This window comes from Cibotium barometz, chromosome 17 (assembly GCF_041138505.1).
Source record: "Cibotium barometz isolate CiBa-2024 chromosome 17, ASM4113850v1, whole genome shotgun sequence".
NCBI classification, from domain to species: domain Eukaryota; kingdom Viridiplantae; phylum Streptophyta; class Polypodiopsida; order Cyatheales; family Cibotiaceae; genus Cibotium; species Cibotium barometz.
In genome coordinates, this window is record NC_141062.1 from 34,200,643 (window position 1) to 34,216,626 (window position 15,984).

General features: G+C 45.9%; 1 protein-coding gene across 5 annotated transcripts in view; it reads left to right on the forward strand.

Moving 5' to 3' along the window:
• The window catches only part of LOC147629914 (anaphase-promoting complex subunit), a 157,701-nt gene that overhangs the window by 22,127 nt on the left and 119,590 nt on the right, over nt 1-15,984 (forward strand). For 3 of the 5 annotated variants that reach the window (XR_015267763.1, XM_086811417.1, XM_086811419.1), the window contains exon 3: nt 2,958-3,117. Coding sequence is in view for 2 of the 5 variants with exons in the window: in XM_086811417.1 (XP_086667543.1) it covers nt 2,958-3,117 (160 nt within the window). In the remaining 3 variants the exon portion in view is untranslated. Of the gene's footprint in view, nt 1-2,957; nt 3,118-15,984 lie in introns of those variants that run through there. The other 2 variants (XM_086811420.1, XR_015267764.1) reach the window with 2 other exon arrangements.

The following is a 15,984-nucleotide window of genomic DNA, read 5'->3' on the forward strand; positions in this document are numbered from 1 at the left end:
GATACGAAGCCCAAGGCAAGGAACACAGATCGGGAAGAACTCCCAGGAGGTTTGTTGGTGGTGTTCCACAGTGCCATATGGGGATGGCAGTTCCGTGAGCCAGATAGGTTCTCAAGAAACGGTCCCAAGGGAGGTTTATCCTCCAAGGGTGATGTGAAAGTGCCAGACTCAGTTCCAGAAATGAAGACCAGGACGGTGTTCCGAGTCAGGGCACGAATGGATTGTGGAGTAGAGGGAAGCCAGTTGCATAGATCTTCATCAGAGACAGAGTGGTTTCGAGAACAGGTCGGAGTTTCAGAGAAAGAGGGTTGCCAGGGATGGATGATGACAGAGGGACTTCGGGACAGGATTGGGATGATGACAGTCATCCAAGAGCAGGTTGGAATCCCGTCATCAAGTTTAGCAGAGGGGGATGTCATGTGCATCATAGATGCCATGGACATTCTCAGGGCTAGATCCAGAAGAGGCAGCCAGATAAAGAGTATAACCAAGATGATAGAGCACAGAGCACTGATGGCAGTGTAAACTGGAGCAGGACTTGGAGCAAGGCATGGAAGAAGCTGTCGGCTGGATGCTAGAAAAGACTGTCGGCTGACATCAGCAGTGCAAGAGATGTGCAGGCTGCACAGAGGGCTGTGCAAGGTTTCTGCAGACGTTCTGGAGAGGTGTCATTTTGGATTGGTTTTGCTCGATTTTGGGTGTGTGGGCTATGTAGCAGCAAAGATTTGGTGTGCAGTAGCATCTACAGTGTCTCTAAAACATCGACCATTATACTTTCGCCAGTAACACTCTATTCTCTACTCTGTGTTAGTTTTCATACACTTTACAGGTGATTCAATCAGTTGGGCAGCCATCCAAGGTTGCATTCAGTGAATACTAAGTACTTGCAGTGTGTTAAAAGATTTTGCATTTGGTAGAAAGTCATGGTTGGTAGCAGTGATGTATTCAACATGTTGTCTGGTGAGGACAAACTTGATGGGACTAACTACCCATTGTGGTCCTATATGATGAGGCATGTATTGGTTGCTAAAGGCCTTTGAAATGTGGTCAGTGGTAGTGAAACTCATCTTGTTTCACAACTACCAGTGCAACCAGGTGCTGCAGGTACATCTGAAGTAGAATGTGATACAGATGTGGCTCCTCCACATGCACCACCAGTACCTCCCACTGCTGCCCAAACGAGATGGGATGGAAGAGATGCTTAGGCACATGCATTTCTTGCACTTTCTATGAAGCGAAGCATTATTCCTCATATGTGGTCATGTAAGACTTCAAAACAGGCATGGGATGCACTTGTTGCATTATACCAGGTGCGCAATGGGGCTGTCGTCTTGTTTTAGACAGGGCGGCCGGCGGACTGCAGCCCCAGCCCATATATATTGGGGCTCTTCCCCCCCCCCCCACAGTTTTGTACCAGATATACTCTTGTATATAGTAGAGTTCGACACCATCTCTCCTCTCTTGCTCCTCTGCAGTTTTCTGCTCTCTGGTTGCTCTCATTTCCGTTGCACATTCCGACACAATTAGCCCTCAAGTGGTTGCTCCTGACTGTGTACTTCTGAAACCAACCCTCATGTGGTTGCTCCTGACTGTGTACTTCTGAAATCATGAGATGAGATGATCAAATGAGGAACCAAATCCCTCTTTATATAGCAAAACCACTCTAGGTCGGGTTCAGGTTGGCAAGACCTTTTTGACCTACAAAATGATGTCAGAAAACACTCTAAATGCTTTAATATTGTGCCCAAAATATAACCCATCCATGGGTGCCTTAAACTGGGAACCTTTGGGCACCAATTGGGCCCCTAAACAGCCTCCAAATCAGCCCCAAAACAGGCAGTCCAAACTCGAACAAAAAGGCCATAACCTGGTCATCCATGCCTGTGGAGTCAGCAGGTGTATCTTCACAGTGACCAAGGCCATCTCCTCTTTACTACTTCCCTCCTCCCGGGGTGGTTTCCCAACCACTCCACCCTCAAAGCCTGCACACCCAACTGGGAAACCACCCCACCCTCAAGGCCTGCACACCCAACCGTAGGCTCCAAATTGAATACAACGGAAGCCACCCCCACGCTAGAGACCACACAACCCTGGCCCAGTCCCCACCCTCAAGGCATGCACATCTCATACTGTGCACTCCCAGTTTCACAACTGTCAATGATGTGCCTAGCGAGTGGGCTAACCAATAGCTGGACTCATAATCCAGTTCACACTAAGTAAAATTTCTGGTCTTATGCTAGCCTTGTTATGTCCTGACATGAAATCATTGTTAATGGACATTGGACATGGTGTTAGTGCAATGTAGAGAAGCAGACATGGTTGGTGGTGATGAAGTAGAGGAGATCACTAGAAGGTTGTGGAGAGAAAAATGTCACAAGGATCACAAAGAGATCAAGTTGAGAAGTAAGGTGGCAATGATGTGGATATGTGCATGGAAAGGTTAGCATGGAGACTGATGACAAAAATAGAGCTCTTTTGGATGTGGTATATGGCTGCTTAATTTTTTTGCACACTTGGGTATGAGCCACACATGGAAAGAATCTCGAGCATGGTTTTACATTTTCAATTCCTAGTGAGGTCAGGCTATACCTTACATAATGAAGGATGATGAAGGGGAGGGAAGCTTCTCCTCTCCATCCAATGTGGGTGTTCTTGGAATACCCCATCCCAAATCACCGTGGTGATGGTCATAGAGTGGATATCCCTTTGGCTCCATGCAGTAGAAGAACGATATATCAATCCTCTAGCATTTGTAAACTAATGCTCCGGAGACTATTTGAATGATTTATAAAAAGATTTATTTTTCAAAATAGTTTGTTTATGTACACAAAAATATATGATTATTTTTTAATATTGTTATGCCATGCCACGATCACTAGTTGTGATCAGAGTATGTTTTTTTCAAATATAAAAAAAGTAAAAAGATAACTTTTCTAGTGTTGGATGATCGTGTCTAGGCACATGATAATTTCTTGGAACCATCATTTGAAGAGCTAGGATTCCAATTGAAACTAGCCCTAGAAGAGGGAGGAGGGCTATTGGTGAATCAAGTGGCCAACCGTCTCGTGGGGTTCTTGTCACCCGAGGATTTGTTTACGTTTGCACTTGGTCTAAGAGGTACGGTGTTTCAAGCTGTGTTTGAGTGTGTCTTAGTGTCAATTAAAAGTGTGTTTTGGATGAAAAACTGTATTGTTGTTGAATGATGGAGCTAGATGAAAATTGTCACACACACTTATCCATCCACAGAGAGAGAAAGAAAGAAACATCTTCAAAAGTGTTGGATTATTTAGGAGCTTATATGTGTGTGAACAGCCCCTTAAAAGGCTAAGTGTGTAGTTGTGTGTGAACCACCTCTTATAGGTGGATAAGCATGCATTAAATAAGGTTCAAATGGTTTGGTATGAGAAAACCCTATAAAACTAAGGCTTGCACTTCATTTTTATTATCAATCAAACTATAAGCATTGTGTCATGCTAACACTCTTATCTCTTAAACCTTTGTTCTCTTTCTTTTCTCCCCCATGGCTCCCTGTTTATCACAGTTGGTATCAGAGCGACTGGGAGCTGCCTCCGCATGTTCGCGCAGACTCTGCCTGTTTGCGGTGACCCTGCCCTCTTTGGGGTGCCGGGGGGCTGAGCTGAGCCGGCTGCCGGCTTAGCCGTTTGCCTGCCAGGCGGCTCTAGGCTCCACAGGCCCTTGCTGGGCAAAGTGCCTTTTCGCCCATCGACCTCGACTGCTCATTTGTGCACCGTCGGCCTCCTGCTTGTACCTCCCACCTGCACAGCCTCTTCACCCGACTGCCTACCTGTCCCCTCGTGAATGCTGCACCAATGCCGCCCCCGCTACCCCCGTTGTTTTGTGCGCCTGTCACTGTCCTGCTCTTTGTCGACCATCCTTGACTTCCCTCAGCTCCTCTGACTATGCAGTCAACACCTCGCTGAATCTGCTTCTCCTGTGTTACCACTAGTAGCATTTCATTTTTGTGTTGGGTATTTCGGAGCTTTACGTATGTGTTCATCATGTGCATGTATACCCGTGTTTGTGTACTTGTGTGTGTCCATGTGTACAACCTTTAAAAGGGCTAAGTATATGTGTGTCCACCGTGTGTTGTGTGACCTTATTCATAGAATCATATGTATGAGTGTGTGAACACCTCGTGTGTTTGGATAAGATAAGTGTGTGAAACCACTCTTATGAGTGGATAGGGTAAGTATGCCATGTGGCACACACCTATTAGTTTGCGGTACATGCTTTTATAAGGTTTGCAACCTATAAAAGCATGTACTTGGTGTACTTCAAAACACATCATCTAATCAATTCACAGAGTCATGCAATCATCTCTCTGTAGAGCATTGTTACATTCTCTCTCTACAGGACGCCTCTCTCTCTCTCTCTCTCCACACTCAAGATGGAGCTCTTCCACCCACCATAGCTTGCAGCTCCGTTGTGTGCACCATTTCCTACAAATGGTATCAGAGCGCCGATCCTCACTTGCCCTGGTGGCGTGCTAGTTGCCCCCTGCGCTGGTGTGTTCGTCGCTTTTGGACCTCGTGCGCCGTGTTGCTCTGTTGTCTAGGCTGCGCTGCCCCTCCACCGCCAGCTCCGCCCAATTGCGCCACCCATGTCAGCTGGGCTGAGCTGAGCGCCGCTGCTCAGCTGGTTGGGCAGACTGGGGGGGCAAGAACCCCGGTTGAGCCGCCCACCTGACCAAGTGGCGTGGGGCGTCTGTAGGGGTTGCCGGGCTTTGTTGTTCGCTCGCCTTTGCCTGCCTCGCCTATTGTTTGCCTGCCATCTTCCGCTGGTTGCTCCAATGCCACCTGCCTGTCTGCTTCTCTCGCTCATTTCCAGCTTCTTCGATTGCTGTGCACTTGTGCTCCATCATTGAAGCTGCTCGGCACTGCTGTCTGCTGATGTGCTACTGTTGCCTTCAGCTATGCCTCTCAAGCCCTCTCTGTTGCCCGTCACCGTCACTTGATGCACAACAACTTGCAGCCAGGGTCCAGCTTGGCGTCGTCGCCTACTAGTGCAGCCTGTCACACCAGTTTCAAAAATCAGTCAATTTAAACAAAAATTTGGGGCTTTCTAATTTTAAGGTAAAATCAGCCTTCTGCATCGACATTCAAGGACTTGGAATGCCTAATTTTTTGGGCTTTTTCAAAAACCAGCAAAATTGAAGCCTCTACAATTGCAAACATTTAAGGCTTTTCTATATTATGCAAAAAATCATCAAATTAAAGCCCATGAAGTCTATGAAATTTGCGGTTCTTTTCCAAATTGGTATCGTGCATCAAGTTGGAGCAGTCGCACCGACAAAAGTTTGGGGTTCTAACTCTACCGGTCCCAATTTGTGCACTTGTAGGTCCTCTGCCTTGGCTACTGAGCCTAAAATGACAGCCCAAGCTTCCACTGCTTGGAAACGACGCGACAAAAAGGGCTACATCACCGGTATCGAGGGGGAATCTACAACGAAATCTTATGGGTTTGAGTTGGTTTCTTTGCCCGGGATGTCCCCCGAAATTTGAAAAATAATCTTCTGGGTTGTTTTTCGGTCTAAATGTTTGTACCACCTTGTGTTATAAAAGGCTCTTTAAATTCCTTGTTAACCGTATTATAAGTCAGGGTAGTCTAGAAGGACCGAGGAATCTTATGTGTGGTCAAGCTCCATTTGCAGGCTTGATTGTGATCTATAAGTATGGCCACTGTGATCTTTTGCATCACATGGTGCCAGTGACTCTAAATCACGATAATTATGAAGGCCACTTCATAAGATACCATCTTCGTTCCGAAGGAGGGTTTGTTGGGTATTTCGGAGCTTCACGTATGTGTTCATTGTGTTTGTGTACTTGTGTGTCCATGTGTACAGCCTCTAAAACGGCTAAGTATATGTGTGTCCACCTTGTGTGTGTGTGTGTGTGACCTTATTCATATGTATGAGTGTGAACACCTCTTATGTCTGGATAAGATAAGTGTGTGAAATCACTCTTATGAGTGGATAGCGAAAGTGTGCCATGTGGCACACACCTATTAGTGTGTGGTATTTGTAAAGGTTAAAACATAAGGTTTGCAATCTATAAAAGCATGTACTTGGTGTACTTCAAAACACATCATCTAATCAATTCACATTGAGTTGTGCAATCATCTCTCTGTGGAGCATTGTTATATTCTCTCTCTACTACAGGACCATACTAGCACGGCATGGGAGATGTCGAGTTAGAGTACTCACCATGGAGGACATTGAGGATATCCGCCATCGACCGATGAGAGACATCTTTGGATAGTGATGTATATGATGCTTACCTTTGTTGCTGGAGTTTTCCTCCCCAGATGTTATCCATTAGGAGCTCCTAGTACCTTACTTTTCCTCATGGTTATTGTTTCAGTTTCAGTTAGTTGTTTAGTTGTTTTAGCTTTTCTTACACAGACATTGTATCAAATCCACCAATTGTTGTAACCTTTTTGGTCTCATAGGTCATTTTGGCCTTTTGAGGACGTTAATATTGTTGGAAATAAGTGCTCACTAGGAGTACTTCTAGTCTTGGTCATCTCAGTGTATGCCACGTGGCACTCAGGGATTTATCCCATATGCACTCATGCTCAGCTCTTGTACTTTCCCCTATATATTCAAGGGGTCACATCAATGGAATAATCTCAGTTTGCTGCATCCCTCTTGCACTTTTCCCATGTTCTAGTTTTGTGTGATACCATGCTAGATTTCTAACATGGTATCAGAGCCATGTAGATTCCTCTTCTCCTCAGCCCTTTAGTCTAGATCTAGCCATAGATTTTCTCTAGGTCTAGCTTCTTTTTAGCTTTGCCCCATCGGGGGTCTTAGATCCAGCTCTAGCTACTCTCCTCTCCTATTCTTTGAGGTGTTGCTGATCTGCCACAAGCTGCCTCTCTCAGTTTCTCTACCGTTGTCTCTCCATGCGCCCATGCCAAGTCTTCCCTTTTGAATAGCTCACTCTCTTCGCCGTCTAGTAAACCTCTCCTTCCGGCTCATCATCCTCGATGCTGTCGCTTCACTATGAGCGCCGGTGATGGGGAGGCGAAGGTCTTCAATGTGGAAAAAAAGGGCTGCCGGTGCGACGGCATTAGCGTTGGCGGTTGCAGCGGCGATGATGGTGCCGGAGATAGCGGAGGCAGCGCAGCCCGCTATAGTGTCGCCCTTCTCTATACTGCTGAAACAGGCCGCGTCGACTTCGCCAAGCTCAATCAGAGGGCTCTCCTCTTCGTCTCTCTTCTGTGCCGAGTGCCACCGCTTCTGTTCAGCAAGCAGGCCGACCTGCTCTCTTTCCCTGGGGTCGTCTCCATTTTCTTCATTATTCTACAGCAGCAGGCCGCTTCTGTTGACACCTTTCTTGCTGCTGGTGCTGCAACAACAACTCGTTTTCAGTATGGGCAGCCCCCATTCTCTGTTCAAGACATATTCTCTACTGGCTGCTCCACTCCTATATCAAAACAAGGTATGAGTTGGTGCTCCTTTGCTTCTGACAGGCCCGTATGCCTCTCTCTCTGCAGCAACATTTCCTCTAAGAAATCTCTGTTTGCAGCTGCCTTTCTCTCGGGTTACCCCCTGGATAGCATGTCTCTGACATGGGCTTGAAAGGGTGGAAGACCTGAGGTAAAAACTAAAATGGATTATCCTTTGTATGCTGCAATATTCTCAGTTCTATTTTACTCTTAAAAATTAATTTTCAGAACTGAATTTTATCTTGTAAGAGAACAGACACTGCCCATCAAAATAGGGGTAAGACCTTCTCATTTCTGATGCTGTTTCTCATTTATTTATCTTTGGCATCTCTTCTTGGGTACTTTGCCCTTGCTCTCTGCATAAAAAGACTTTTTTTTCTCTCCTACTTTGGTCACCACATGATGTAGGCCAAAGAGGACCCTGTTTTGGACTTACCTTCCCATCTCTCTCATATTTGTCTATATACCACCATTGATCACCAATGATGTAGATCATGGGGTAATGTCATGTCTACATGGACTTATCTTTGTCCCTATCCAAGAGGCACCCCTGCATTACTCACTCTAGCAGGAGGATTGACCTTGAGGAGGGATTATCTATCAAGGTCCATCTCTCTGTCTATCTACAGTCAGTCAGTCTCTCTGTCTATGTGTCTATCTTGTGTGATCTTACAGTCATATATCTCTGACACTCTGTCTATCAGTCTATATGCCTATCTTTTGTGGATTAGTTACCCACATGTCTTTGGCATTTTGTCTATGTCCCCATTTATCTTCTATTTGTCAGTCTCTCTCATGTCTATCTAAAAGTCTCTCTCTCTGGGACCACTCTACTGGCTGATTGTCTCTCTCTCTCTTTGTCTATGATCCACTCTTGTCCCTACCCTTGTGGACCCATATGAGGATATCACTTGAGGAGGGGTGTCTCAGGATCTTTTGTCTCTTATGTCTTGTCTCTCAGTCTATCAGTCTTTATGTCTGTCTTCTAGTCTTGTCCATCTTGTCTTCTAGCTTGTCTCTCAATCCTTGTCTAGCCTCTCTGTCTTGGTCTTATCTTTTGTCATGTTATAGTCTTGTCTTTTTGTCTTCCTCCTAGTGTCCACTTAAGGAGGGTGTTGGAAATAAGTGCTCACTAGGAGTACTTTTAGTCTTGGTCATCTCAGTGTATGCCACGTGGCACTCAGGGATTTATCCCATATGCACTCATGCTCAGCTCTTGTACTTTCCCCTATATATTCAAGGGGTCACATCAATGGAATAATCTGAGTTTGCTTCATCCCTCTTGCACTTTTCCCATGTTCTAGTTTTGTGTGATACCATGCTAGATTTCTAACAAATATATCATTTCATTTCATTTCTCTTCCACATATTTACTTGCTCCTTTCAAACATTCCCTCCCTCTACAATGGGGGGGTTTGTAGATGACAAAATCAGCCAGCTTGATCACATCCTTAGGGATCTTATCAAGGACCAGAAGAAGACATTGGACAGCACCATCACCGCCATCAAGAAGGACTTACTGACGCTCATGGGGAAGCTGGAGGCCGAAGCGAAAATATGGAAGGAAGAGAAGCTTACCATGCAAGAGGAGTGGGAGAAGGAAAAGCTCGCCATGCAGGAGGAAATCAACCTTTTGAAGGGCGAAGTGGCATCCTTACGCGATCGTCCACGAGAGGAAGGAGAGACTCTTGAGGTGGACAAAGAAGCAATCAAAGAAGAGATCACCAAAACCCTCACCCACACAATCGAGGGGAAAATGGAGGTGGCCTGCGAAGGATGGGTAGAAGTGATGAAGAAGAACATCAAAAAGGAGGTGCAAGAAGATGTACAAGTGATGAAGAAGAACATCAAGAAGGAGGTACAAGAAGATGTACACATGATGCAGTCTACTCTTGATGAAGAGAAGATGCGACGGATCCGGCGCCTCACATCCGAGTCACAGGGATACCAGAGAGCACTACCTCCACGCCCGAGATTGACGGGCGGAACCTATGTACCAAGCTAGGACTAAAGGAGGATGAGCCGCTCCCATTCACTAGAGTATGGAGGAGAACCCCAAAGGACTCCACCAAAGGCAAGGCCTTAGTGCTACAGTTCCCGGACGAGGAGAGTAGGATGAGCTTTATGAGAAGACGAGCTATCTTGAGGAGCTTGCCAGGGGACCCCATCTACTTCGATGATGACCTCACATGGATGCAACTGGAGCACAGAAGATTATGCATGCCGAAGATCAAGGCGGCACGCAAAGAAGGGAAGAAGGCACATTATAGGGATGGTCGGCTAAGGGAGTTTTCTTCAGTATGTTGATATCTCTCTATATATAAGCTCTAGATGCAATTTGCAACTGGAGTCTGGGTAAACATAGAATTCAGGTGTGTTCATCAATAAGCTCAGTCTTGAGATGACTAGCCTTGTATAAGTGGTTCCTAGCGTGGATGGTTGAGAAGGTAACACTGAAGGTGGAATCTCCATGTCCCTATAAGGATTCCTAATAATAATCGAGTTCTTGCCAGGGTAAGCCACATCTACACCACTAGCAGGCAGCATTGGCAAGCCTAATGGTCATGGGGGTGGTAGCAATGCTTGTACTCTAGCCATCCTCATCATCATTCATTATAGGCATCGTAGCAGTTGGTTAATTCATGAGGGATATCTTTTGTAATACACACACCACTTTTTTCTCTTGCCCTAAGGACTAGGCATTTATGGGCTATGTGTTTGCTTCTATAAACAACACACCATGTCAATTCTTGTATAGGAGCTAAGTTATTAAGATACATCTCGGAGTCTTACAATTCTGTTCTTATAACTGTAAGACAATCAGTTTTGGTCTCACAGGCCATTATGGCCTCTTAGAGACGTTAATATATCATTTCATCTCTCCACTCAAGATGGAGCTCATCTACCCACTATAGCTTGCAGCTCTGTTGTGCGCATCATTCCTACATTTTGATTTTCCACTGAATCTGCCTCTGCTTCATTATTATGGTGCTCTTGATATTTGCCGTGTCCTCACTGGTTGAAAAGTTCTTTGGTAACGGGTTTCCCACTCGGCAGACAAAGATGCAATTGCTTTTGATGCAAGAGGGGCTATGGGAGGTCATCTCCGAGGAAGAAAAAGGCCTTGAAACCTTGGGCCTTGAACTGAAGTTTTGGCAACAACATAACCAAATTACCATTTAGTCATAGGCCTCGGACTTGAGACTCACTAGTGGATCATATTGATTTCAAGTCTATAGCCAAGCAAATCTGGACCAAGGTATTTTCGGCAACAAAATCACAAACTCTAAAGTCTTTTTGAAGATAAAATTTTTTGATTTGAAAATGAATGACAATGAAGAGTTGAGTGACCATTTGGCCAAATTTGGTTCGATAACCCAACCGCTTGCGAGCCTCAAGTGTGTATGTGAGGATAAAGACAAAATAGCTGTGGTCATCAAGAGCAGGCAAGGAATAACATGGTTTGAGTTGACCTTCGAGTTTCTGCTTGTAGTAGCTACAAGGTTTGAAGATCTAGTGGCCTTGCTCCTTGAGAAGGATAGGAGAAACAAAGAAGATCAACAAGCCAGCAATAGTACTGACTTCGACAAAGCCTTTGTGGGAGCACAAAATTGGAAGAATAATAGGAGAATGCAGTGTAGATACCGTAAAAGAATGGGGCACAAGGAAGGTGCTTTAAGAAGTTGGAAAAAGAGCAAGAAAAACATCATGCTAATCTCATAGCTGATAATGAGGAGGTGCCAATTGAAGATGAAGAAATAATCGTAGCATAGCCCAAATCTCCCTCAATGAGGAAGTCTATGATTGGGCATTCTAGCTCTCTCTATGTATGTGAGAGTCAATAAGGTTTCTTTGCCTTAGGTAATCCCCCTAAAATTTGATTGTACTTATGTTTGTGTGTGTGCCTTCAATTATAAAAAGTTTTGTAATATCCTCATCTTAGTTAGGAGCCAGAGGGGTGACTAGAGTGCTGGCCTTGCTACTTGGAGGAGTTCATGGTTCAGAAGGAATGTCATGGTTTAGAAGGGGTGACTAAAGTGCTGGCCTTGCTACCTGGAGGGGTGCATGGTTCAGAAGGACTCCTTCTAGGGGTGACTAAAGTGTTGGCCTTACTACCTGGAGAGGTGCATGGTTCAGAAGGAGAGGCATGCTTGTTTCGGTCTCATTTGAGATAGATGCTCATAGTGGTCAGACGGGATGAGGAGGCCTGTTTTATGTGGATGCAATTAGCCATGCCTGGCCCACCACTCCTCGCAATGACGAGCTGAGCAGCATCGGAGAATGTAGGTGAGACGATTGACTATCTTAGTTCCTTGGATTCTTGCTCTTGCTAGGCCCAATTTTGGATGTCTTCAATCATTTTGTCCTTGGCCTGTTATGTCTTCAAACTGTGCATTTTCTTAAGACCGTTTGGAAGTTTTAGCGTAGTTTTGCAAGTCTTCTTCCCTAGAATAACATCAACCCTATCTAGATCCATAATCAAGAAATCTAGGGCTTCTGTATAATCTTGGATGGAGATTGACAACTGAGAAACTTGCCGATCCCAAATCTGTCCATGCCCCGTTGCCAGGTTCACACAATAAACATGATCACGTGGATGCGTCTCTACTCTCAAAATGTGCCCAAGTAGTAGGTTTATCTCTGAGTTCTCTCCACCAGGGAAGAGCCTTCCCCTTTAGGAGACCCCTCACCATCTGAATCTTCCAGGCGTCCAGGAAAGGGTGAATCTCGAAGTGCACATTCCACCGGTTGAGCCAAAAATACAACCTCCTGTGTCCTCTCCTTCTCTCCCGCAAAAATGTCCGGTGTGAAAGGTGGCGCAACTGCAACTGGACCTAGAGTAGGGGCTAATCCAAGAATTGCCCTCTGTAAGAGTGACACCTGATCCCTCAACTGCTGCATATCGGCTTGTATGTCGGCCCGGAGTTTGGGCCATTTGCTCCTCAAAATAAGACTTTTCGACCCCTTCAACCTTCTCCTCCTGCTCCACCTCAATAGTTTCCCCACCTGGTTGAGGGTTATTCTCATGATCTCACAAGTCGTCATTAAAGCAAACTGTGTACCGATTCTGAATTTCAGAAATTAAAGAGATGAATTTTTTACACTAGAAAAGATGAGAAAACATGCAAAACTACCCGCTTACTGATACTCCACACACGAGAGTTGGAAACTGTATTGTGAAGCCTCACAATAGACCGTCTCCAAAGTTTCGTCACGTCCAGAGAAGGGAAGATGAGTAAAAGACCCCCAAAATAACTAGAAGGTACTAGCCCATCCTTGACACATTTTTTACGAAAAAAATAGGCGCTTTTGCATCATAGCACGCCCACTTGCTTAAAAAAAAAAGCTACCCTAATAATATCGATGGCGCCAAGCTTAGCCCTGTCCAAATCAGCACTGGCTTTTCAGCCCGCATGTACCCTTCTGTACGGCTGTGTGCATGGGTGCTCCTGCTGTACGACTGTACCTTGCACCCACCCTACCCTTTTGCCCCTTTCTGTCATTGCCCACCTGCTTAGTCATGGGCCGCCCTGTAGTCCTCTGACCTGCTGCATCATCTGCACCACGTGCTGTACGACCAGACATCCGTTTGTTGCCCTGCACAACTGTGGGCAACAGATTCTATACTGAACTGGGAGCATCCAGTTCAGTCCACACAGCAACAAGAGAAACACAAAACCGCAACAAACCTGATTGTAGCACAGCGAATCAAGCAAAGGACGAGGGTACTCAGCGTTTTAGGGTTTCAGAGTACATGGGACAGCAAACCTCCCACTCAACCATGTGCATCTCTCTCTCTCTCTCTCTCTCTCACAAAGGATGGGTTCATCATCCGCCCACGCTACATGGACACACACCTATCCGTTGGGGTGAGATGTGCGATGGGCCAGATCCACACCTTTTCCCACCAGCTGAGAGTGGAGACTGCCTGATATAGGCCTAGGGCGGCTGCACCAACGGACAGGATATGCCAGCTCTGTCACACAGAGCCCGAGACAGAGGATCATTACATATGCTGATGCCCTGTATACTATGAGATTCGGGGAGGTTCCACTGCCTCTTCCGAGTTGGGTTTGGACCACTTTCCAGGATCATGGACTTCCCGGATCAGAGATGCCTGGGACTTTTTCTTCTAGAGCTTCGTAGACACAGGGAGTCCTTAGTGAGATTCAGATCAGCTGTACTTGCTCGAGAACCAGCATAGAGAGCTCTCATTGACTTCTTCCATACCAACACTCCGAGGGCCGATCTACCCATCATACCCAGACCACAGGCTAGTGCAGGAGCTCGGCTGAGAGGTGTGACACTCAACAGAGCCGTTGAGTTATGTAGAGCTCGATGCCCCAGACTCTATGGTCCTCGCCCACGGCCACGCCACCACAGGAGGATCCGGGCCATCATCATCTCCCATCATTGCAGGACCTCGCGCCAGCTCAGTTTTACCACCTTGAGCACCATGTCACAGTGGCCTATGAGGGATGTATTAGGGTGATATGAGAGCTCTCTGCTCATGTACCTAGATCAGTTCTAGATTTTTGTTATCTTTCTTTATTACTATTTTGTACCCAGGATGATGTACCTCATGGATATGATGTAACCTTTTGGTCTCATAGGTCATTTTGGCCTTTTGAAGACGTTAATACAACTCTCTCTCTCTCTCTCTCTCTCTCTCTCTCTCTCTCTCTCTTTACAGAGAATCTACAAGTTCCTTCATGCAACTCTAACAAGAGAACACTTACCTGATTTGCAAACCAAACAAAAGGATGGTGACCGAGAGGTACCTGGATAAGTTGACCAGACATAGCACAAGATATACACGCAAACCTTGTAAACCTTTCAGCTTCCATGATCAAGCAAGCTGTGATACCAATTGTAAAGTCCCCCCATAGAATCACCTGATACACAAGGTAAACACACAAGGTTAGTACACTTAGAAGGGTGGAGGTAAACTCTCCCAACTGTAGATTCCATCAGGAATCACCCTCGAGCCAAGGGCTAGGGTTCCACTCCCCACAGGCCAAGCCAGTAAGTCCTGGTGTTGCATACCACCACAGCCTGTCCTAATGAACCTTAGGAAGATCGCCCATGAACCGCCATGTCCATGGGAGGAGTTTGGTCCAAGCATAGACCAACAACCAACTCAATGAGGGAATGAATCACGATAACCCATAAGTCACTTATATGGTGACTACTACAGCTGTAAATAACAATCTAGTTGTAAATAACAATCCAATTATAAGTAGCTAGTAACCATGGATTATCAATAATAATGAACCCTAGCCACCCATAATAATGGATTATAAATAGCCAATAACCATGGATTATCACTAATAATGAACCCTAGCCACCCGTAACTTGCATATGGCCTTCCCCTAATCCCAGGGTTTCCCAACCCTGACCAGATTAGGTCTTAATCTTGAGGATTAGTGTTAGCTACATAACAACTCGGTAGGCCCCAATAAGGATAGAAGGGGTGTGAAACTCTTGGAAGGGGGTTGGGTATATCTCTGGATTATGAAACAAAGGTTGAAATAGGTGGGCAAGTGCTGTCCAAGGTTGTTGTTTCAGTGTTTCTAATCTTTTCCCATTTTGAAGAAGAAGATCAATGAGCTGTCCATGAAGTTGAAGTTACCTTTTGGGTGGACCATGCATGCATGATTTGTTTCATATCTGTTGGCTAAAGCATTACGCGGGACCTCCTCCCTCCGATGTGCAAGATGAACCGAAACCAAATATTGTCGACATAGCCAAAGTGATGGTTTAGAATAGATCCTTTTGCATCGTTTCAAGCACGGCTCTGGCCAAAAGAGAGCGTCTGTTCCTCATGAAGTTTCAGGACTGAGGGACGCATGAAATTGTTTGGCTTAACAAGAACTTCTTTGAAGACTATTCAACATTACTGACGGACTACTTGGAGGCTATGCAGCTTCCGTCAAGTTAAGCAGAAGGGGATGCCACGTGCATCCCACATGCCACATGGACATATTTGTACAATAGGCACACGACTTGAGTGGCAGTTGGCCCTTTGGGAGCCCTTATCTGTGACGACTCAGCCAAAGATCACTATAGAGCGTCATGTGCTCATGTGCTCATGTGCATTTATTAGGCTTCACGCGGGGGGCGGGGGTTCAGCCAGTTCGCTACTTGTGGCTTGCTTCAGAAAGGTGGTCACAGGTGTTAATGCTGCTGACCTGTACCCAACTGCCTTGTCTGTTGCTGGACCCTCCTGTGTTCTGCTCAACTGCATCTTTGTGCTGGCTCTGCCTGCTGCCACACGGGCACCAATCTAGCTTCAGGGGACATAGGCTTTGAAGAGCATTGCTCATGGGCAGCCATGTGGGGCTTGCCCGTGAGCCACCAAGAGCCACCATGGGCATGGGGGCTAGCCATAAGCCAGCCCACTGCTCAGTTGGCTAGCCCTAGGGCCACTCATACAAGCAGACCAACATTTTATGGGAAACTTGGCATTTATTTGTCTAACATGACCTGGCCAACAACTGGCCGACTGAAGCA